This window comes from Meriones unguiculatus, chromosome 1, assembly GCF_030254825.1.
Source record: "Meriones unguiculatus strain TT.TT164.6M chromosome 1, Bangor_MerUng_6.1, whole genome shotgun sequence".
Taxonomy (NCBI): Eukaryota; Metazoa; Chordata; class Mammalia; order Rodentia; family Muridae; genus Meriones; species Meriones unguiculatus.
The window spans coordinates 52,418,172-52,443,271 of record NC_083349.1 but is presented as its reverse complement, the minus strand read 5'-3'; the positions used below and the strand labels follow the sequence as shown (position 1 = coordinate 52,443,271).

Genomic DNA, 25,100 nt, shown 5'->3' with positions numbered 1-25,100 from the left:
TTTTAAAAGGTTAATTATGGCCAGGCAGTGGTGGTGTACACCTTTAATCCCATTTGGGAGCATTTGGGAGGCAGAGGAAGGTGGATCTCTGTTTGAGGCCAGCCTGGTCTACAGAGCTAGTTCTAGTAATCCCAGCATTGGGAAAACAGAAGGAGGGAATTACAATGAATTTGAGATTACACTGGTCTAAGTGGATCCCAGGCCAGCCAGGGCTATACAGTGAGACCCTGTCTCACTACAAAAACAAAACAAACACCAAACCAAACCTGTTCAGCTACTACCATATACCAAAAAAACCTTTTTATAAAAGCAATTTAGAAACTAGAAATTTTTTTTGTCATCTTTATAAACTAAAAGACTCCTAAACTTACTGCTAAATGCCACACCACCTGACAAAGTTATTATTTTTATTTTTAAATAGGAAGAACAGTAAATAATTACCTGGATTGGTGTTCCAGAAAGAATAATCCTATAGTTAGCAGTCAGTTGTTTTACTGCTTTTGACAATTTAGTTTTTCCATTTTTTATGACATGGCCTTCATCAAGAATACAGTAGTTGAACTTAATATTTCTAAGGAAAAAATAAAAATTGGTACCATCTTTTTCTGTATATCAGACATTATAGGAACAATCTTAGCAGCAAAAAATTAAGTGTTCTCAATTTCAGTATCAAATTTTCTTTTTTGCTAGAAATATTTCATGGAAATAAATAATATATACAGAAAACTTACAACTCTAGTGTAATAGAGTTTATGTAATAGATACATAAAATTTTATAAGGTATACTTATATATAGCCACACCTGGAGAAAACATTGTAGTCCAGCAATCTAAAGACCTCTCTTATGCTTTCTCCCAACTAAGTTTTAAAACTTAGACCAGCGCGCACTCCCTGGACAAAGTGGCGGCCTGGCAGACATCTCACACGCGCACAGCGAGTACGCTGTTCAAACTCAGCACCCACCTTATCCTATCTTCCATCTCGCCTATCAATACTACATTTTTCTAAAGAATATTTGAATTCTTACCTAAAAAAGTCAATGTCATTCCTCACAACATCATATGAAGCTACTATCAGATTATGCCTTTTTACTTGATGCTGTAACCTTTAAAAAAATTAGAAAACAGGAATTATTAATTTCTTAATACAATTTCATTTTGCTTTTTTTTTTTTGTTTGTTTGTTTTGAGACAGGGTTTCTCTGTGTAGCTTTGGCGGTCCTGGAACTCACTCTATAGACCAGGCTAGCCTCAAACTCAGAGATCCATCTGGGTGTGCCTCTGGAGTGCTGGGATTAAAGGCTGAACTGTACATCACTGACACTCATCTTGATACAGTTTTAATAGTAGAACTACAGCTACTAGTAAGGTGTAAAGTGTTTCAATCTGCCTACTGAGCACTCGTGTTTACTCTGTATACACGGGTGCTACCAAACAGACCACATTCTTTATGATGCAGACCGGCTACGTGGCTAAGAAAAATAGATGAGCACCTGACTTAAAATTCGGCAAACACTTCATGAGAATCTCTTCTTTCGGGACACACTCATTCCTTTACCACTCAGGCTAAGTGGGGCTTATTCATTACCATAATGAATAAAGAGATGAAACATCAGAATCAGGTTGAACTATTCACAAGATTTTATCTTCTGAACATGATTCACAGCTAGTCTATCATGTCCAGGACTGAGATCTCTGATGAAAGAGAAGACCTACTTACTATTGTAGTGGAGCGAGGAGAATGTGGGCCTGGGACTGCCCAGCACATTTTACCCATCAACTGTAGCTCAGAGTCAAGTAAAGATCAATTCAACAAACTACTTTGGTAAAGAAGAACACGAGTACTCTAGTTGTTCCTAAAGCAACAATCCAGCTTTGAAATTCAAGTATATTAACTATTTCCTGTTTACTTAAGCTAACTTGAGTTAAATTCCTATCACTTAAAAATGCATGAACACTAAGAGACACTATAAAAGCTGCTCAAGCAAACATATGAACTGCTTACACTCAAATCCTTACTCTGCCCATTTAACAAACTTAGGCGATCTTGAACCCAGGACCTATGCTTCACATTCAACCCCAATCAGTAGACTCTTAGAGTAGTGGTTCTTAACCATGTTGCGCTGATCCCCAACCATAATTTTTTTTCTACTCCTACTTCGTAACTGTAATTTTGCTACTGTTGTGAATTCTAATGTAAATCTCTGATATGCAGGGTATCTGATAGGCAACCCCCAAAGGTGTTTTGACCACTATTTGAGAGGGTGATGGTGAGTACACAATTTGCATGACAATGCTGTATTTAGAACAGCCACTATGAACCAAGTAAGTAAGAAGAAAGCAAAGGAAGAAAATGAGGCAGAAGTAAAGGAAACAGAGAAATATGTACAGAATGGAATAAAGAACAAAGATGTGCTGCAGGCACAAGGTCCTCAAAAGGGCACACAGAGTGGACATGGCTGCTGCTTGTTTCTGATCCACAATACTTAAGAGTCACAATGGTTCAAGTCCTTTACTCTGATGGGGTTCACTAATACCTTCTTACCACCTTTCTTACGCTGGGTTTCTATCATCATAATTACAGCACTAACTATAGTTCACTTTTAATAACTTTGTGCTTCCAAAATACTTAAAATACAAAATTTTTTGTTGTACAGCTCTTACCTTATCCTTTCAGTGGGAGGGCCAGTATAATGCAATGGATTGAGATATTCTCTGGAGCAAAATTTACCTACTTCATCTACCCAATGACCTGTTAATGTTGGTGGACAAACCACCAAGGAAGGAAGTGGCATACATTCTGCCAATTTTGATCTTGCATATTCCTGGGCCCTTTACAAAAGAAAAAGTAATTAAACAATCTGTTTACATTGACCACAATTTAGAATTTTTATTTTTAAACAATGTTTTAAATTACCTCTGACAATGGTCTCCTGCTAGAATGCAGATGGACTGTAATGTTTTTCCTAAACCCATGTCATCACACAGAATTCCATGAAGCTTATACTTATTGAGAAAGGCTAACCAGTTCACACCATCCTAGAAGGTTGGATAGAGAAAGGAAAATTACAAGTGTGAACAGATAATAAGAATCTTTTTCTTGTAAAACATATTTCAATGAACCTGTCTTTATAGAGCAAAAGAGAAATTAATATAGGACATAAACCTAAAACTTTACTACATCAAATAAAAAAGTGACTTCATATTTAGAAAATGAAGGATAAACTTACCTGCTGATACTTTCTTAGTTCAGCATTGATTGGTACTGGGATCTTGTAATTTTCTAACTTCTTCCCATCTAATAATTGCTCTAAAAAGTGTCGCTCTTTTGCTTTCAACTGGATTAATTCTTCTGACATGTTTGGAGGGTCTGGAATACCTGCCTAAAATGATTTTTTAAATGTATTAAAATTAGGCTGGAGAGTAGTACAAAGTTCATTGCCGAGTGCTTTACCAGCATCCAAAAGCCCTGGGCTCAACGTCAACACTGCATAAACCTACACCTGTATAATCACAGCATTCAGGGGTGAGAGGCAGAATTCAAGTTCATGCTCAGCTACACACACAATTTGAGGTCAGCCTGAGCTGCCTGGCTCAAAAAGAAGAATTAACTGATGCTTGTTCTTTGTGTGAAGGAAGGGGAAAAGAAAGACATGGTCTCACTAAGTTGTCTAAATTACCTCGATCTCACTAGATAGTCCATGCTATTTACTACCATTTTCCATCCTAAAAGGTTACCAAAATAATTTCAACTTTACCAAGACATACACATAGAAAAAAGTAATGAAAAACAGTATAAAGACTTTATGGTAAATAAATCTAAAGATCTTTAAAAGATGTTAAAACTGCTTGAAAAATTATGCAAAGAAAACATACTGGAGGTATTTTAAAAAACAAAGCACTTTATTTTGCAACAAGTGCTACTAAAGAAAAAAAGATATATAGTCTAATTTACAGTCCATGTTATTGAAAACCATCAGTTTCATAGTGTTCTGATATCTTCAGATATTGAATATCAAAATGTGGTATATAAAAGTTCCAATAAGGCTGGAGAGATGGCTCAGCGGTTAAGAGCACTGTGCTCTTTCAGAGGCCCTGAGTTCATCACAGCAACCACACAGTGGCTCACAATCCATTTATACTGGGATCTGATGCCCGCTTCTGGCATGTAGATGTACGTGAAGAGAGAGCACTCACACCCATAAAATAATTATATCTTTAAAAATAAAAGTCCCAATAAATCCCCTAAACCTATTTTATATCAAAGGAATTGTACTCTTTTTTTCATTTTGTTAAAACCTGTACAGTTTACTGGCAAAACTGCTTGAGCCTGAGAAAGTCTAATCAAGCGCACCAAATGTAAATTATAATTAGTATCATTTATAACTCACCAGTTATAAATGGAAAGTCCTTGCTGGACTGGTGAAAATGGGAAGAGCTACTAAATCTCATCCTTGAGCATGAGACAAAAATGTGAAATATATACAAAGCACTTCTGTTCCTTTTCAAAATATAACACGTTGGGAGTGGGGTATGGTATAGAGGGATTTTAATCCAGCAACATCGCTACTCTGGCTGGAATACAGACAGACCCTTAGCACACACCTTTAGTCCCACACAATGAAGGTAAAATTAGTTTGTAGAAGGAAGCACTCATGTTTGAAAGTGATGTCTAATTGAGGGGCAAACAAAGTGAGGAATCAGAGAAAGGTTTGACAGAAATATTCACCAGAAGAGACAGGAAAAAGAGGACTTAGGAGCGGGGTGGAGGGAGGGAGGGAGGGAGGGAGGTGGTATTACCAGGACAGTATTACAGAGACAGGTTGCAGAGATGGAACAAGCTAGACACTGTTGAAGACAGAACGAGCCAGAGAATGAGAATGAGCCACAAGATTAGAACAGATTGGTAGAGTTCATCTGAGGCCAAGCAGAGCTATTCCGTGAGAAACTGAGAGAAGCCAGATTGAATCAGTCAGCTTGGAGAGAAGTCTGAGCTAGAACAGCTGAATTCAGAAAGAGTTCAGCCAGGGTTCAGAAAGAGCTAGAAAGGGCAAGTTTACTCAGCAGTAAATCTCAGAGGCTGAAAACATTCTAGGCCAAGGTTAAGATTGTACAGAAGCTAGAAGCTTCCATGACTATGAAGCTCAGGTGAGTAAAAGTTACTTTAACAGGGGAAAGCACTTATGAGACTGTTAACTGTTTGCTAAGCTAATCTTTTTTATTCCCTTGAATAATTTAAACACGTTAGTATTCCATCAAAATCTTTGACATACTGTGATGTTCACAGAGACACCCTGACTGTATCCAACCTCATGATTCAACACTAGTTTGACAGATTGCATGTGTGTGTGTGCTCATGCAAAAAGGTTAATGAACAATATCAGATATCCTACTCTGTCACTCTCCTGAATCATCCCTCCAATCTCCCAACCAAACCCAGAACCAGGGTGGTAGCCAGCAAGCCCAATGATCCCCCTGTCCCTGCCACTTAGTGACAGAGTGACAGGTATGTGTGGCTACATCTTGGTTTTATGTGGGTGCTACAAATTCAAACTCGGCTCCTCAGCAAGCACTATTAACCACCGAGTCATCTCCTCAGGCAATCATACTCTTGAGATAAATATTTCTGAGGTAGGATGTGTAGGTAATTGGTAAAACACTTACCTACCATGTATAAGGTTCTATATTCACTTCTCAGTAAAATAAAAAAGTTGAATACAAAAAAGTTGATAACTTTGAATATCATACAATTATTATTCTTTTTAAAACAAATTTTGCCCATGGAGATATAAAAAAAATACATTAACAAAGCAGGGTTGTTTATGTTTGATTGTTTGTTTGGAGAAAGGTATACATTACAGTGCATTAGCCTGAGGCCTTATAATAGAGATGAACCTAAGTTCAATCCTCTGCCCTCCATCACAGGCACATACACCCCCGTCACACAGACTCAAAATAAATGTTTAAAAATTATGAAGTTATCGAAAACACTAACTTCATGAATCAAAATCTCTTCAACTTACCTCAAGTGGCATCAGTCTAATTAGTGTTGCAAAGCACTGTGTAGCCATAAATCTCACACTGTCTGTCTGGTCACTCATTCTTCCTAACACAGGAACAACCAAAAGGACGATATATGGAACAATACCAACATCCAACTGTTCCATAACACCTGAGTAAGCCATCAAGGAAATTTCCAAATAGTTCCCAGGCAGATGTCTTCAGATACTTGTAAACCAAGACTGTAACTTCCACATTAAAAAAAATTGTGCTTTGACATTTTCATTCATGTATGTAACATATCCTGATCACTTTGCTTTCTGTTATTTTCTGAGACAGATTATCATGTAAGCCTAGAATGGTCTTGAACTGTTTCCCCCTCTACCTCTTGAGTGCTAGGACTACAGAAGTACACCATCCTGCCAGGCTCAATTAGCAATTATAAGGATATTTAGCAATTATAAGTATATTTGCATGTTGGTACTATTTCTAAAAATTAGGTAACTATCATAATTAAAAATATAAAATTGAAAGCTAAGCAGTGGTGGCACATTTAATCTCAGCACTCACGAGGCAGAGGGAGGCAGATCTCTGAATTCAAGACCAGCCTGGTCTACAGAGTGAGTTCCAGGACTAGAGAGAAACCCTGGCTCAAAAAACCAAAACCAAACAAACAAAGCTGGGGCTGGAGAGATGACTCAGTAGTTAAGAACACTGGATGTTCTTCCCAGGAATCTGGGTTTGATACTCAGATACTCAGAGCCCATATAGTAGCTCACAACCATCTGTAACTCCAGTCCCAGGGGAGCTGATGGCCTCTTCTCCTCTCTGAATGTATCAAGCATGCACATGGTGCACAGACAAACCTGCAGACAAAGCACCCACACACATAAAAATAATCTATCTATCTATCTATCTATCTACCTACCTATCTATCTATCTATCTATCTATCTATCTACCTACCTATCATCTCTCTGTGTGCATGTTTAATTATTAAAAAATATGTGTGTTTGGGTGTTTTGTTTGCATGTTTGACTATGTACCATTTGCATTCCTGGTACCTGAGGAGGTCAGAAAAGGAAGTCGGATTCCCTGGACAATTCAGTATCACACCAGGAACATAAATATCACCACCTGGATATACCGAATCTAATCCTGTGGCTGTGAAAATTCTAAACCAGGTTTTTACTATCTGATCTAATCCACTGTCACACACTCCGAATTAAACAATGGCTGTCATTGTCCTTCAAAAGAAAAGACAGAGTTAATTATCTTATGTATTTCAATAATTTTCCCCTGGAAAAAAAAAATGAACAAAGTTTGGAAACAAACATTTAAGGTAAAAATGACCTATCTAGTACTTAATTAAAACTGATGAAACATTAAATATAAGACAAACAGATCAGTTACTAGTTTAAAATTACATAAAAGCACTCTGCTTATTAAAAAGTCACCTGTTTTAAGCAATTCTTTAAATTTCTTATATGAAAGTTTAATAAACTATAACCATAATGAATTCATAGTGAAATGTAAAATACTTAAAATATTAAAAGTTGTCACTTTGGAATAAAGCAGATTTATGTACATTTTAAAATGAGTAAACTTTAAGATATTCTTAAATAAAATGAATACAATTCTCAAGTTTGGGAAAATAAAGGATACAGGCAAGTGCTTCAATTGCACCTTCTTGTTTGACACTGTCATCAATTGCTCCCAGCCATGGAAGTACCTTCTCCAAAAAGATATTCATTGTTTCCATGGTAGCTATTTTACTCATGACACCCATGCAACGAGCTGCCATGTGCCTCACTGCAGTGCTGGGGTACTGAAGGCACATATAAAGATGAGGCAAATGCTGTACCAGCTATAAAATAGTTTAAAAAAAAAGTAATTACAAAATTTATCAGAGTTCAGTGATCCTGACTTTGTTCTAGGTAACATACTTTGGCAGATATTTTCAAGTCCTGGCTTCTCACAGCATTCTGGCTGCAACAACATTTCACTGTAACTGTCCACTGCATAGAACATTAAGGCTACCAGTGACAGTCAAATACTTGTTCAACAGTGAGGCCGGCCTCACATTTCAGCTGAGTACAAGAAGATAAAGATGAAGTTCTTACTTTACTAATAATAAGAAAGAAGATGGGGAGAGCTTTCTTTGAGAAGAGGACTTGCTGGTCTCAAACTTCTACACACAAGCAATCTTTCTATCTAATATTCCAAGAAACTGGGAAATAGATACAGGCCACCATGGCTTATCAGAAATTCTTAACAAGTAAAAGGACATAGTTTTATTCCTACTATCTCCTAAATTCACTTTTATGAATCTTATTCAAAATGTTACATAGTTTCAACAAACTAAAGCTAAAACTGTTTACAATACCATAAATGGCAAAGAGCTTCCCTAACGTAGATATTAAAACCAAATAATTTTCTATTTTCTTCTTTCCTCTGTATAAAGCCAAACCAAAACCAAAACTACACACTAGTGTCCCCTGGCCACGACCAGCTCCATCTTAGCAAGTGATCTTCTTCACCTCTGCTTGTCCTGAAACATGTCCCGCTGCCTGAGCTCTTCCTTGCGTGGAGCTCTGCCTATGATTGGTCTAAACAGCGTATACTTTTCTTTTGAATCCTCCTCCTTCCTTCAGAACCCTTTCCACAATGCTCCCAAGTTTCCAAGTTGTGTTCTATCATTCCTGCACCCCTTTCACAAGTCCCATAAGGAAGAGCTAGAGCATATTTTCTAGAATGCCATTAGTAAGGATAAAAATTATGTCTTAAAATAAATTGTCTTGTTAAATAATTTTAATACTTTTATCTGAAGAAGCACCACACATATTAATTACCAAGGGATGAAGTGCAGAATCCATGGAAGCTGCTGCTACTTCAAAAACTTGCAGAGAATTCACCAATTCTTGAGCAGGACCATCCCCTCTTTCCAGAAGGGACTTTCCATCTAGTCAAATAAAAGTCATATCATTTGTAAATAATTTTTAGAGCCTAGAGACCACAAAAATTATTAATACCCTCCCTCAACTAATATACAAGTACAAACAAAGCTTTCTGTATTAAAAGTGGTATTACTTTATGAGCTCAAATAATGCACTTAAAACAACTAAAAAGATTTAAAACAATAATGCATTTCAAAATCTATTTTTAAATATATAAGAGAAAAGGGAGAATGTATACAAAATAACATGAAAAGTATCAGCTTCCATTTCAAAACTTACCTGCTGGTATCCAGGATAAACAGAAATTAAATGCAGTTTTAAAAGGGTATCTAATACATACTAAAAAACCTGCACTTGATTTAAATAAATACATACCAAAATTATTTAGGTCAATCATAGTCTTCAATGGGCCAACCATAGCATCCCAAAGATGTGGCAACTTGACTGCCATTTCAGCACCAAAATGTTTCACTATAGTTGTTAATGCAAATTCAGCTCCTCTCCGCTGTACCAGATAAGGCTTCTGACCCTAAAATCCAATGTTAATTGAAAGGAAAAAAAAAAAAACAACAACATAAAAATATCCACTATGTATTACAATTTTAATCAGAAGGATTTTAAAAATTGACAGTGTTTCTGTTAATCAATGAAACATTACTGATTTATGACCACTGCGAACATTTTCCAAAAATCAATTCCACACAGGCCTAAAACTCCTAACTAGATTTTTTTTTTTAGTCTAAAATTCGAATAAAATAAGAAATAGAAGGACACATGCTATTTCTAAAGACAGTTATCAGTGTTGTTTTTTAAATGTTCCCCGCCCCAAAGAAACAGCAATCCCAGAGATGAAAACATCTATTCTTATTTAAAAATAACTGCAGAGAAATGGTGAGACTGTGTTCTTGCTAATCCCGAGTGGTACTTTTTTATTTATCAGTAATTAAGTTATAAAATTGTTTTCTCTCAAAGACTACCACATGTTTTAAATTAAAGTAGAAAAACTGTATAGAGAATGATGATGAAGTGAGGAGGCTGAGGGAAACCTATGACAAAGAGTTTATTTGAGGCTGGCCTGGACCACACCAAAGGGGGGAGGGAGTAGCAGTATAAATTATAGAGCTGTAAGTATCAAATCATGGCAAATTTTTTCATGAAAATTATGGAGAGAGATAAATATGGAAATATATTTACAAATAAAATGTTTCAAAGGAAACAGAGAGTTAGGATGCTGGTTTTAATGAGAAACTTAACCACAGCCCACATTTTGCAAAACACATCTTTTTAGCACTAATAGTTTACTCTAGAGTCCAAGTTCCATGTCTTACAATCAAAAAAATAGTCATCCCATTATTAATATGCTACTTAAGGGCTATGGCTATGACTCAGTACAAAGCATTTGCCTGCATTCCTGTTCCTGCAATACTATCTGACTCTTGTGCATTCACTTGATTCCCTCCTTCCTCACTCCCAGTCTAGCCTTGTAGTCCTCTAACTCAGCCTCCCAAGTAGTAGCATTACAGGTGTGGACCACCACCCAGCCTAAAGCACTTTCTGAAACACTGGTTATGAGCCAGAGGTGTTGCTCAGCTAGCAAAGTGTTTATCCAGCATGCACAAGGCCCTGAACTTTATCCCCAGTACTGAAACACACCAGGTAGAGTGGGCTCTTGGGAGGGGGGTGAAGGAGGGTTAGCATTTCAAGGTCACTCCGGGGTACACCACTATGCTTTAAGTCAGCCTGGGATACATGAGACTCTAGCTCAAATACACACACTCCCACTGGACATTTTAAAGTAGTTTTTAACAAAACAATGGAAAATTCATACATATCATTACAAATAGAAAGCATCTTTATAGCAGATGTCATTATACTGGTATGTCATTATAAGTCAGAGAAGAAGGGAATTAACAGTGAAGTGATGGGCTGCTCATATGGAAAACTGTATTTAGAGCCTTATCCTGGTAAAATACATTTAAGATCATATAATATAATGGTTGACTAAAGGTTAAGTGTTAATATTTGGATGCTTGTACAATGGTTCTCAGAATATCACCAGGAATTCTTGACATTGATAGGATAATGAACAATTAATCAGCAGCCTTACCAGGCCACAGAGGAAGACAATGCAGGCAGTCCTGATGAGACCTGATAAGTTAGGGTCAGATGGAAGGGGACGAGGACCAACCCTATCAGTGGACTTGGAGAGGGGCATGGGAGGAGATGACGGAGGGTTTAGGAAGGAATAAGGGAGGGGGCTACAGCTGGGAAACAAGGTGAATAAACTATAATTAATATAAAAAATAAAATTTAAAAAATAAAAGAAACTGGGAAAAAGAACAACTAATCATTACTTAGTATTTTAGGAACATGACCTAAATAATGCTGTTTAATGACCTTTGTAGTCAATGCTTTGAGAGTGAGTCAGTTTACATTTATTGAATAGCTTATGCAATCACAATCAAAAGTAGTTGCTACCTAGCAAGATAAAGTCATACAAATTATAAGAGAAATTTAAAAATTATTTAGGTTATGTTCCTAAAATACTTTAAAAACTCATTAGTACCAGTCCTTTTACTTGTAAATAGAAAAATAAAATTCTGAAACCTAATGACAACTTAGTTTCTAATCTAGAAACCAAATATTTAGGAGTAAAAGCATTCACAGATGGGGGAAGGGGGAACTATTTACCTCATCAAGTTCAACCAGGATATTCCCACTACTTCCTGCAGGTAGATCTGCGATTTGAGCTTTGATTGCTTTGGGGATAGGACCTCGCCTGCTTGTGATAGCAAAAGCTGCTTTCTGATGCCTATAGAGTGTAATGATACCTCTGTGCTTGGTGACAGTATGGTGCATTCCATCTTTTTCTGAGTTGGAACCTAATAAGAAAAAAAGCCATTTAATCAGAATATAGGTGAGCAAATGTTTTCTGCTTCTAAAGAAACATAATGTAATTTTAAACTCAGGAAGACCTCAATTTTTATAGAGGATATTTTTGTTGTGGTTAGACAATGAAATGGTACCAAAACTGTCTACTTGAATTAAGATTTATATTAAACACAATGGAAGTTGCAGAATAAAAAACAATAAAATAGCACATGCAATGATAGTCCTAGGAATTAGAAACATTAAAAAAAATATTTCATGTTTTCTCTAAATGTTCATAATCACCATGAATTTAGAAAAACACTGACCACTGCAAAGTACTTTCTCTTCACACAGAAAGATGGTGATCCTACTACATTTTTTAAGTTAATATTAATAAACATGAAATTTTCTTCCTTCTCATTTGTTTTTGAAAGCTGTAAGTCTATTACATTTCAAATAATTTAGGCTTTCCCAAATCTTGATTAAAAAAAAATCATATAGGATACAGCCTATACCAGTATTATTATTATCTCTGAGATTATCTTAATGAAAGAATTATTTTCTATAAAAATAGAAAACTTTGTGTTACAGAGAAGGCCCCAAGGTCCATAAGAGCACTAGCTATTCTTCCAAAGGTCCTGAGTTCAATTCTCAGTAACCACATGGTGGCTCATAATCATCTATAGTGAGATCTGGTGCCTTCTTCTGGCATCCAGGCAGAAAACTGTATAAATAATATATAAATAAATATTTTTTAAAAAATAGAAAACTTGTTTATTTGGCATTATTTATCAAACAGACTTTACTCATATCATAACATATCCCTAAATTAAGAAACCAAATTATTAACATTTGATACACCTACTTTTCTAGCCCAGTTATAAGCCACACAATGACTTTCAAGGTTAAAGAAGGCCCAACACTGACGTCAGCCAACTTACATCACTTCTGATAATGGATGGCTCATTTCCACACAACAGTGCTGACTGACTGGCAAAAACACAAACTGATACAACATTTTTGTTATAACCAAGCTTTGTTTTATGGAGAATAGAAATGGAGGGAGTGGCTCTAAAAGAAACTGGATTTGTGCTTAAATTATCCCTATAATCCAATGAAAACAAACATAAATGATCAATTCCTTCTCTATGCAGATAATGGTTTAGATATATACCTTTAGAGTTTTCCTGGCCACTTTGTGGTGGTACTGGACATGTTACACAGGGAGTGAGGTACGGATCCACACAGAGAGAGCTACAGAGGTTTTTAATAACTTTTGAATTGGGACATGGTGTCCTTGTTGTACACTGCTGAAGAAGCTTAGCTATGTACTGAGCAGCATAGTTCTGTACTAGTGTGTTCTCTTCTTTTTTAATTGTTTCCATTAGTGGCTTTATGACAGGATTTAATTTTTCTGGAAGCTGCTGCAAGCTTACAACTGCACATGCAGCGAAAGTATGCACTCTCAGCTGCAACACTTGCCACTCCTGGTTCGTCTCTGCAACTGCCATTTGGACCTGATGTCGTTTACTATCTAACTGCTGTAACACTTGAGGATTTAAATCAAAAGTTGATGTGACTTCATTAAAAACAGTAGTTACCTAGTAAAAAAAAAAAAGAAGAAATGAAAAATAATTAATTACAACAACCCCAGATAATCTAAACTTCTAAATGGCAGTTTTCTGTTTCACTTGCAAAAGTCCCATAGTATCAAATATAGTTTTTTTCCCAAGTATTACTATTTAGTAAGCTAAATAAATGTCTAAAATAGCCCAACTAAAAGTGGCGCTTAGTCTGTCTTATATACTTTAAGATCTAAAAAGAAGCATTATATACTTTAAGATACATTCTCTTAAGAGAAATAAAATTATTCAAATGTACCAAATCTTACCTAACTGGTAAAACTTGAAAGCTACAAATACAAACTGCTAATTTGAGAAATACCAAAATTCACAAACTACTTCTCTACTCCAGAAACAAAACAAAACAAAAAAAAAAACAGGATGAACACACACACACACACACTCACAAACAGATGCAGTAGCCACTCTCTAAGTCCCCAATACTGCTGTACAGAGTACTATACAACCCTCATTAAAAGGCTGTTCTTCATTATTTTAACTTTATTAAGATAAAATTCCTACCATACATTAACTCCTTTGAAGTACATAATTGAGTGGTTTTTAGTACACTAAGAATTATGGTTCTCCGCAATGAGAACATTTTTATCAATCCCAAAAGAAAACTCATATCCATTAGCAATCACTCCTCATTTCCCCAGTCCTATTCTGAACCTATTCCTTCCTATACAAATATGGTTTTGTTGTTGTTTTGGGTTTTTTTGTTTTGTTTTGTTTTTTGAGACAGGGTTTCTCTATGTCCTGACTGCTGTCCTCACTCTGTAGACTAGGCTGGCCTCAATCTTACAGATATCTGCCTGTCTCTGCCGCCCAAGTGCTAGGATTAAAGGCACATGCCATCACACCCAGCTACAAATGGGTTTATTTTGGCTATTTCATATGAATGAAATCTCAATAAGTCTTTTGCTGGCTTTATCATACAGGACAATGGTCTTTTGGGTTCATCTATGTTGCAGCATGTAATGATACTTTCTGTCAAACTATTTAATTTTTGAATATAACCTTTTTATACTATATCCATTCATCAGCTGATTAATTTAACTGACCATGCCAATTTGCTCATCATGAAAGAACAAAAATCACCTGTATCTAACTCACACTTTCCACTTTGTCTTGTCCACTTGGAGCTATGCCCAAGACTTATATGACATTGTTACATTTAAAAATGTGAAAACACTATCCTAATAGAATTATGCCATGTCAGCCTTCATTACTATTGACAACTGAGGAAAAGCTTTCAAATAACTCCAAATTGTCCAAATAACTCCAAAACTGTCACTTAACCAATACTGACTAACTAACAGATGAGTAACACTTAATGTCTTAATACTCCCCACCCCAAAGTGAAGACAAATAATTAAGGAACTGAGTCAACCTAACACTAAGATAAAGACAAGAGCTTGTGGCCATAGAACTGCTTTACTCTTCATGGTGGAAGACACAGCACTGGAAGTTTAAGTTGTTTGTTTGAATTTGGGTCTAACTATGGAGCTCCAGAGGTCCTGGAACTTGATATGTAGACCAGGCTGTAGACCAACCTTTAACTCACAGAGATCCACTTGCCTTTTCCTGCCAAGTGCTGAGTTAAAGGTGTGTGCGACAATGCCTAGCATTGTTCTTTTTGAAGGACACAGTCTTACTGTATTGTCCCAGAAGGCCACAAACTCCTAGGCTTAGGGGTTCTCCCTGACTCAGCCTCCCAAGTAGCTGGGACCACAGGCACATAGTGCACTGCCTTGTTTTAAAGGCATGGTTTATGAGTTATTATTGGTATATCTTTGCTTCAAGATAAATGAGGAGGAGGAGGTAGAAAGCAGGGTATTTTTCAAAGAAACTGAAAGGGTTCATCATAGCTGAGCACAAAGGTATAAAAGAAGGGTCAAGAAAAGAACTCTGAATGACCATAGGGGAGTTTGAGCAGGGAACTCCTAGCAAAGCAAACAGGAGCTTAAGCATCGACATAAGAACTACAAGAAGCAAGTTAACTTGGGAGGTAGAGGAACTTGGAGAAACAAGGAATTTAAACAAGGTGATGAAATTAAGAAAAAAAAAACAACTCTAAATGAACAACGCATGTTCATTTATTTGCAGCCTCATTACACAGCCCAGGCTGGCCTTGAACTTGAGATCCTTCTGCTCCAGTCTCCCAAATTCTGGGATTAAAGATGCATACCAACACTCCTGGCTTGAAACGTTTTTGTTTTTTGAGACAGGGTTTCTCTGTGTAGCCCTGGCTGTCCTGGAACTCACTCTGTAACCAAGCTGACCTCAAACTCATAAAATGCTAGAATTAAAGGCATGAGTTACTGCTGCCACCTGGATAGAAATAATGTTTTTAAGCAGGGGAGGGATATAACAGAGTAGCACAAAGAACTCTTATTAGCCTAGCACAGTATACAGGATAAAATGGGCCAGAAAATACCTGGAGACTTAGAGAAGAATCAGGACTTAGGCAGAATACCAAAGACTTTGATTGGGGTATAATAATAAAAATAAAAAAAACAAAAACAAAAAAGATAAATGAGTCTTTTTGAAAGAAAATGCTGACAAGCTCTCCAAGTATAAAGGGGATATTTTTCTATTAAAAATCTCAGGTCAATTAACCTAAAAATGGCAATGAAATAATCAAAATAGAAATACCTATACATAACAGATTAGGGACTATAGAGTTGGCTTAGGGGTTAAGAGCACCTGTTGCTCTTGCAGAAGAACCAGGCTCAATTCCCAGCACCCACATGACGGCTCACATCTATCTGTAACACCAGTCCCAGGGGATATGTCGCCTCCTCTGACCTCCTCAAGCACACACTAGGTGCACAGACATACATGCATGCAAAACACCATACACATAAAATACTAAAATAAGGTTTAACAACAACAACAAAGGTTTTAGGCAAACAGTACTGTGCAAGGATAAAGACTAAAATCATAAAAATGGCAAAAGGTAAGGATAAAAATGTTGATCTCTATAAAATACTTATATTTGTGAAGCAAGAAGGAAACAAGAATTCAACAAAAGGCACATAGCGTGGTGGCTCCTACCCAAGGTTCCTTTTAAAATTGCCCTTCCATTTTAGATACTGATCATAGATCCCTCCCTCCTCTCCTCCCAGCCCATTATCCTCCCACCCCAGCCCTTCTCCTCAGAAAAGGGGGAACCGCCCCTATTTACAAACCCACCCTGGTCCACTGAGTTGCATCAGGACTTAGTACATCCTCTTCCATTAATAAGGCAGCCCAGGTAGGGAAGAGTGATCCAAAAGAAGGCAACCGAGTCCATGTCAGATACTACCCATGCTCCCCTTGTTGCTAGCGAACTCATATGAAAAATTTTAAAAATTGCAAAACAAATTTTTCTTAAAATTTTAAAAAATAATTTGTTCTACCAAAATTGCTTGAGTTACAAAGGTTTTATATGTAATTCACAGCCTAATGTTTTGTAAGGATGTAATTTAAAAGGGAGGGGGAGGAATCTCAAGTTTAGGATTAATAGCTATGACAAGGTTTACTTGCTTGAGAGAAGATTCTGTGGGATTAAATGACCAGTGATGTACAGCCTTTGTTCTTTTTTTATTTTTTAGGGTTTGTTTTTATTCATTGTTACAGCATGGTGTGGTACTCTTGGTCCCCTCCAAGATTCTTACTGTTCTACGAGCAGACCCTTATACACCAAAGCGATGCTGTGTTAACCATGCCTCCAAATAATCCGACTGGCTAAATAAACTTGTGTGCATACCTGGGTTGGGCAGAAGTGAGGTGGGCAGAACAATGGATAGAGAATTACTGGAGGGAGAGGAGTAGAAAGACAGGAGAGGGAGGAGCGGAGACTGCTGTGGATTTGTATAAAAAAGAACCACATGATTGGGAGGAGGAGTTTACTCTGAGGATTGGTGATGGAGAGGAGCACAGATGAAAAGCAAGTACAAGTGTTTATGGGAATTGTGAATAAGAAGTAGCCCAGATTGGAATAATTAATGCAAATGGCATGGAATGTGGGCTGGGAGGTAAAGACAGCTTAGGGGTTAGTTTCTGCCCCAGAGTTTAAGGCATATTAAAATTAAAAAAAAAAACAAAACATTGCCCTTCCCTCAGGCTAATAAAACCAGAGAAACAGAATAAAGATTTCACTGGGAAGTAAGGTGTCTTGGATTTAAATTCAGCACTGAAGGGAGAAAAAGAAGATAGGTGATAAATCTAAACATAAGTAGAAAACTTATTCAGACAAAACATGCAAATGTTTTTAATCCTTAAAGCTAGGATTTTCTTAGATTGCAAGAACAAAAAAACCATAAAAGCATTAACCAGTAAATAACATATTCCAAAATTTAAAATATCTGATCATCCAAAGGGCCAGGGATACAGCCAGTGGGTAAGAGCACTTCCACATAAGCCTGAGTATGATCCCTGGAAGCCATGTAACAGTAGAAGGAGAGAACCAACTGCCAAAAGTTTCCTCTGGCTTCCACATGCAAACTAAGGCACATAGTGGCAACCATGTGTATGTGCACATGAGCATACATGTGCATACACAGGTGCGTGCACACACACACAATTTAAGAAAATTCAAAAACAGCAATGAGAAAATTAAGGTGAGCCCCAAGCTACATGAGAATAGTCAGAAAGTATGCACCTGGCACAGGCTTGGTGACCAGGATACATAAAGTACTCTTATAACCCAACAGCAAACTGACAACCTAATTAAAGTGAGCAAAAGACTCAAGGAATTTTCAAAAATAGAAGCATGAAATGACCAACAAAATAAAAACATGTTCAGTATAATCCTTATAATAAAGGAAATATATAAACTAAAACCTTAATGATGACACAATCACACAACCACTGAAGAAATTAATAATAGGCTGAGCATGTCAAACACTGATAATATAGAACAATTACCACTATGTGTACCACCAGGGTGGAGGGAAATGATATAACCACTCTGGGAAAAGTCTCATCTTAAGAATTTATCTATCTCTTTGTTTATTCAAGTGCTAGGAATTGAACTCATAATCTCATATAAACTATAAAAGCACTCTATCATTAAGCTATATCACTAAGTAGGCTTTTGTTTGTTTAAGTAAGACATCATCTCTTATGGTTTGGCAATATTTATCTATATTTGGTCTACTGTATTTATCTAAAAAAAATGTAACTATATCAAATATTTATATAATGGTAATTTAAAAAAATATTTATAGCATATCTGTTCACAACAGCTATTAACAGGGCATGTGTTTATCAAGAGGCACTAGCTATGGTTACCCTAGGCAATGTGAATCAAATCAGGGATGCAAAATAATTAATATGCATACATAACACAATGAATTAAAAATTTCATGCCCCAAAATCCTTATGTCAAAGAGCACAGTGTATGGTATCATTTATACACAATTCTAGAGTGGGCAAATAAATTAATAAGAGAAGGCTCAGAGTAACTGTTACTTGAGAGCAAGAAGAAAGGATAGAAAATAGTAACAGGACTGTGTTCTCTATCTTAATTGAATTTGGGTTTCTCTGGCTTATATATTTATTTATATACTTATCTGTGAAAAATCCATAAATGTGCCCATTATAAATTTGTGCCTTCATCTAAGATGTAAAATATCTAAATTTACTTAGACATGTATGAAAACATCAGATGAATTGGTAGCTGGAAAGTAAATATTTTTAAATATATGTGATAAAATGAATGTGGTAAAATGTTAACTACAAAATCTAACCATTGGGTATGAGTGTTTTATGTAATTCTTTTACTTTTTCTATCCTAAATGCTGAGAACATGAGCAGTTTTCTTCTAACACTTTTGCTTCTGTATGTTTAAATACTGTCATCTTACTCCAAGAAGAAAACGGTAAATGCAGTTTTTCCCATCTTCTACAATCTTATGATAAACTGAGAAGTGACAAAGCTTCAAGTTTTCCTGTAAGATGTGTTAACCAGTTCTCCACCCTCTAATTTCAAGATATTCAGTACAATGAAAACACCATTCTAAACAACAAGGACTGCAGGGTGCATGCCACACATCCAACATATTAGTATACTTCTCTAGGGACACATGATCAATTTCTAGTCTTTATTTCATGCTCTGAAATTAAGAAAGTTACTTCTTTACTCACCAGGTCATTAGCTTGATCTATTGTTAAAACATTGTTGTTCACTCTATTACCAACTTCAATATGTGCATCAGCTAATGATGATATAAACTGTTTACATTCATTCTGCATTCGTGTGAATGGAACAGCAATTTCATCATAATACAAATGTTCTGAAAGGATATCAAGTAAACGTGGCTGCACAGCTAGGGTAACAGCTTTACACTCCTAAAATACAACAGATAACAGGATTTAGGGAAAATAGACAAACATAATGGTAGAGATATATGAGCCTTCACTTCTGACAACCAAATGTTACATTGTCATTGATTTTGAATCTAGTCTGTTATCTTCCAGAATAGTTAGTTATTCAAAGAAAAAGTATTACATTGAAACTACTCTGAGATTTTAATGAATGACTACAAAACATGCACATCTAACCACTATAATTCCATTTACTTCTTAACCTAATCTTAGTATGCTCTGAATTTATTCAAAATATGTATATGTAAATAAATAAATACAGCAGACATTTAAAAGTACATTACTATAAAAATCAGTCAGAAAATATCTGGCATGCACTAAAAAATATTGTTCAAAACTTGTTATTAGAGATCTTTAACTGTTCAACCACAGCTTCACATGCTGTATTGTAAAAATGGATATAATTTAAAAGCTACTTACCTGCCCCCAAATTTAACTAACCCTTCCCACTCTGGTTGTTGCCTGCCCCAACAACAGGGGGAATGGCCTCAGTGGTGAGCCATGAGGGGTTCTGTGGGATCTGGGTGATCAGCCTGGGCTTCACAGAGTAAATCCAGAGAAGCTCTGTGAGGGTCCAGAAACCGAACTGTCAACACTTGCTGCTGAGTCTGAGAGGCACAAAAACACATCATCACTGCCTCTCCAGCACATGGAGTCCTGACAACAAAACAGATTAAGCTTTGCTTCTTTCTAGAGGCAAAGCAGGTCTCAATTGCAATAAAGCATGGTTCAATTACTTTTAGACATCACTTTGACAAACTGCTAAGAGGCAGTAGCAAGCAACTCTCACAGCAAGTGCAGACAGTTAAATTTCCAGAATTCCAGTCAATGGAATAAACAAAACCAGCAGGAAGTTTCTTTGATTTACAGAAATAAGTCTTATACAAAATCGTACATCTAACAGAAGCTTTAAGAGGCTAGAAGGAAATTTGGTTCATTTGGAAAGATCTGAATTTAAATGTGGAGATTCCTTTTTCTTGCGATCAGAATTTCTACCCTTGTTACTATCCATATAAATGGAGCTCCAAAACACAAAGCATAAGCCTGGCAGTGGTGGCACACGCCTTTAATCCTAGCACTCAGGGTCTCTGAGTTCAAGGCCAGCCAGCCTAGTCTACAGATCAAGTTCCAGGATACCCAAAGCTACATAGAGAAACTGTCTCAAAAAACAAAACCAACCAACCAAACAAACAAACCAAAAAAAACCCACAAAGCACTAAAGATGTGCTACCTCAGGGTAATGACCAACTGGATATACACAGTCAGGTTCTGGCCTGCTTCTTTCTGTACATACACACCTTACACAGATTGTAGGGGAAGGACAAATACCAAATACGAACACAGCTTAGTAGTCTCAGATATGAATAGGGTACTTAAAAAAAAAAACCAAGTCAAAAGTAAATGGAAAACAAATTATGATCAATATTATATGAAATATTTTATAGAGAAATTGTTTTTACTTTTATGTTGTACGTTATAAATAGTCCTAAATTGGCCTTTATTACTTTAGGAAGACACCTTACCTTTTGTAAAGCAGCCCATTCACAGATTACTAATGCAGCACTAAGTCTCTGTAAAGCAGATTTGGAGTTCAAGTGGAAGAGTAGTAACTGGCCAAGGGATTCTGCTGGTTTAATTTCTTGGTTTACCATATTTACACCTGGATCACAAATAGAGCAACAAACTGCTCCTAACAACCTAAAAGAGAGGAAAAGGCCCATACTGTAGAAATTACTTGAGGCAAAATTCTACTCAGCCTATAAATTTCCTCATAAAAACCAGAAGTTATCTTCTATCCTATTTTCACGAACAGACATGAGGTGGCTTGTTTCTGGTTTTGATGCACAGTCGAATATATCCCAGGTTGGCCCTCAACTTTTTATGCAGCTGAGGAGGACTCTGCACTCCTGATCTCCCTGCCTCCACTTCTCAAATGATGCTACACATGTGCACCACCACATTGCTTATGTGGTGTCTGCGATCAAATCAAGAGACCTGGGTATGCTAGACAAACATTCTACTAACTGAGTTCCACCTCTAACCCAAAATTCAAATTTTTGTTGTTGTGGTGGTGGTGCTTTGAGACAGGGTTTCTCTGTGTAGCCTTGGCTGTCCTGGAACTCACTTTGTAGACCAGGCTGGCCTCAAACTCAGAGATCCACCAGCCTCTGCCTCCGGAGTACTGAGATTAAAGGTGTGTGCTCCCACGCCCAGCTTCAAATTTCTATTTTTAAAACTTCAAAAACCTAAAAGTATTTACTTGCTTTAATTTTAACTAAGTTAGTACAAAGGAAGAATACCTGACAGACTTATGGAAAAAAAAATCTTCGTTAAATTTTATAGCCATTAGCCAGAATTTTCAATCTAAGATACTTGGCACTTGGAGAATACTCACTTAGCTGCCATCATCCTGGCCCTCATAACTACAAAATCCCTGGTAGCTGGATCTTCCATGATGGTGTCTGTACCCGCAATATACTCCTGAAACACTTCCTTATTCTGGATTTGGCCTTGCCGTACCTTACCACCTGTTTTTTCCTAAAGAAAAAAAAAAAAAAACAAAAAAAAACGGAAGAAAGTCAATAATTAAAGATTAATCAATACAGTTTAATAGAAAACAACAAAAATACTGTGGCAACTCCAATAAAATACAGTTTTTTTTCCTAAAATTTTAATGGATAATAATTACTATCCAGAAAAAAATTCTCCTAACTAATGTTAATGAAGGTACTCCTAGAATAAAGCAATAAATACAAGTTTCTTTTCTTTTTTTTTTTTTTTCCAGTGTAGTCTTGGCTATCCTGGACTTGCTTTGTAGACCAGGCTTGCCTGGAACTCACAGTGCTGGGATCACAGGCACGAGCCAACGCTCCTGGCTGAATAAAAGTTTCTTAAACAATTACTCTTAGTAATAATGAGCTGAACATAAAAATACCTTATGTTTCTCTACGCTTACCTTGGCTCTAGCTTTTACTTCTAGCAACATATTTAAATCAAAAGGTAAATGAGAAGGCTGCATCATTAAGCAAAGCCAAGCACTCATCCATGGACAAGCAGCTGCTACCACATACTGAACTGAAGCCTTGCTCAACAATTCCATCCAGACCTACAGAGTGAACAGAAGAATAAACACATTTTTTTTTTTATTAAGTGCTAACAAAGTGTAAAACATACTTTTAGGAAAAATAAACTGGAGGGAGTAAGATAAAGCAAAGAGATTCATCTAAAAAGTCAACAAAGGTTCACTTTGTACCAGTTTTGTTGATTGGTTTTATATATATGAAACAATGCAAAGGAAAGTTTTTGATTTTGTTGTTTTTAAGAATATGGGGACCTAATGATAAAGAAAAAAAAAAAAAAAGGACAGAAGAACAACATGGGGGCCACAAAGAGGGCTCCATGAGTAAAGGCAGTTGCTGCCACACCTGACTATCTGAACCCATATTGTAGAAGGAGAGAACTGACTCCTAAAAAGCTGTCCCCTACCCTACACATACCACGCAAACCCACACGCCCACAAAATATAAGTTGTGGATTTTTTAAATTAAATTTATTTTTTATGTGTGTGTTTTGCCACATGGATGTATATGTACCACATGTATGCCTGGTACCCATGTAGATCAGAAGAAAGTATCATATTCCCTAGAACTGGAATTACAGGCAATTATGAGCTGCCATTGAGTGCTGGGAACAAAATCCAGGTCTTCTAAAAGAGCAACAAGTGCTCTTAAACACTGAGCCAATCTCCAGCCCAATAAAATAAGGTTTTTAGAAAAGAATATAGGAGCCAGGCGTGATGGTGCAGGCCTTTAAATCTCAACCCTCAGGAGGCAGAGGCATGTAGATCTCTGTGAGTTTGATGCCAGCCTGGTCTACAAAGTGAGTTCCAGGACAGCCAGAGCTGTTATACAGAGAAACCCTGTTTAACAAAAAAAAAAAAAAAGCAAAAATGGAATAAGGGAGTTGGGCATGATGGTACATATCTATAAAGCAGTCATGTGATTGAAGTAGAAGGATCAAGGGTTCAGGGCTGGCCTGAGAGATACCGATAGACCTATTCAACAAACAAAAACCAAGAAAATATTTAATGTTTTATGATCATATTATTAGTTTGATATTAGTTTATAATGCATAAGTATGTTTATAAATTAAACATGCCAATGCTCATATTTATCTGTAAGCCCAAGATTGAGAGATAAAAGCAAGAGGACAGGAAGTTTGAGGCCAATCCCAAAAGACTCTGACAAAGTTCCCAAAAAAACAGAATACCTCTCACCTCCACAGGAACACACACACTCTCTCTCTCTCTCTCTCTCTCACACACACACAAATATTACTAAAATTAAAAATCATTAAAAAAGTAGAACATTAGCTTATTTAAGACATATAAAAAGAGGAATAAACAATGAAACATGACCAACCTGACTTTATTATTATAATCCATAAGAAGCCTACTTTTCTGGATCATCTTGTAGAATACTTTAGATAGCTTAATTCATTAAAATCTCACCAATAGAAATTATTTTTAATTATATCTATAAATTTATTAGGAAGAGAAATACAGATAAGAGTCATCATGTACCTTGTGAATAAGATCCAGGATTTCCTGGCTGCTTTCTAAAACACAGAACTGAAAAATGTGTCTCAGCATATCAGACAGGATAGGTATAAGCCAAGATGAAGAGTTCTGAAAACAAAAAGAGAATCAAAGTTATGACATGTAGTTTAGGCATTTGCTTACATGAACTAAAAGTCAAGTAACACAAACACCATCATTAAAAGGTTATATAGCTTTAAAGATTCAACTGGTGATAAATTTTGATAAGATTTACAGACTACAAGTACCGAAGTCATTATTGCAAATGCTTGAAAATTACACAATCCTGTAATCACAGGGAGGAGGGGGGGAGGGGAAGCCTCCTCTGACCATCAAATTTTCATCAAATAAGTTGAAAGTAAGAACCAAGCTGTAAGTAGCAGTGTCTTAGTTACATCATCAAACATCGCTGCTTTGTTCAAAAACTGAGAAATGCTCCAATCACTGCTGCTATGCTAAAAGATCAAAGTCTAAATTCTACATACTCATCAATGTGAGGTACCAGAGTGGTCTCCCTGACTTTTTCCCTTACTCTCACTGGCAATCTGAACAGTTACTTGTAGACACCAAAATCCATCTCTAGAAGATGTTTGCCCTGTATTTGTAACAAGTAAAATCAGATCTAAATAATATAGCTGTCTTAGGCTACACATGTTTATGAGTACACATTGTAAATATTCAAT

At 36.4% G+C, this 25,100-nt stretch overlaps 1 protein-coding gene across 1 annotated transcript in view; it reads right to left on the bottom strand.

Annotated features, from left to right (window-relative positions):
- Positions 1-25,100, bottom strand: part of Btaf1 (B-TFIID TATA-box binding protein associated factor 1) — a 92,178-nt gene that overhangs the window by 17,969 nt on the left and 49,109 nt on the right. The window contains exons 15-30 of the mRNA XM_021631277.2: positions 24,403-24,507; positions 22,777-22,926; positions 22,216-22,358; positions 21,344-21,518; positions 19,581-19,784; positions 12,999-13,425; positions 11,645-11,835; positions 9,329-9,482; positions 8,849-8,958; positions 7,662-7,863; positions 6,022-6,170; positions 3,229-3,381; positions 2,916-3,037; positions 2,663-2,830; positions 1,028-1,105; positions 442-571 (exon numbers count right to left, since the gene is read on the bottom strand). Coding sequence (XP_021486952.1) covers positions 442-571; positions 1,028-1,105; positions 2,663-2,830; positions 2,916-3,037; positions 3,229-3,381; positions 6,022-6,170; positions 7,662-7,863; positions 8,849-8,958; positions 9,329-9,482; positions 11,645-11,835; positions 12,999-13,425; positions 19,581-19,784; positions 21,344-21,518; positions 22,216-22,358; positions 22,777-22,926; positions 24,403-24,507 — 2,661 coding nt within the window. The remainder of the gene's footprint in view (positions 1-441; positions 572-1,027; positions 1,106-2,662; positions 2,831-2,915; positions 3,038-3,228; positions 3,382-6,021; positions 6,171-7,661; positions 7,864-8,848; positions 8,959-9,328; positions 9,483-11,644; positions 11,836-12,998; positions 13,426-19,580; positions 19,785-21,343; positions 21,519-22,215; positions 22,359-22,776; positions 22,927-24,402; positions 24,508-25,100) is intronic.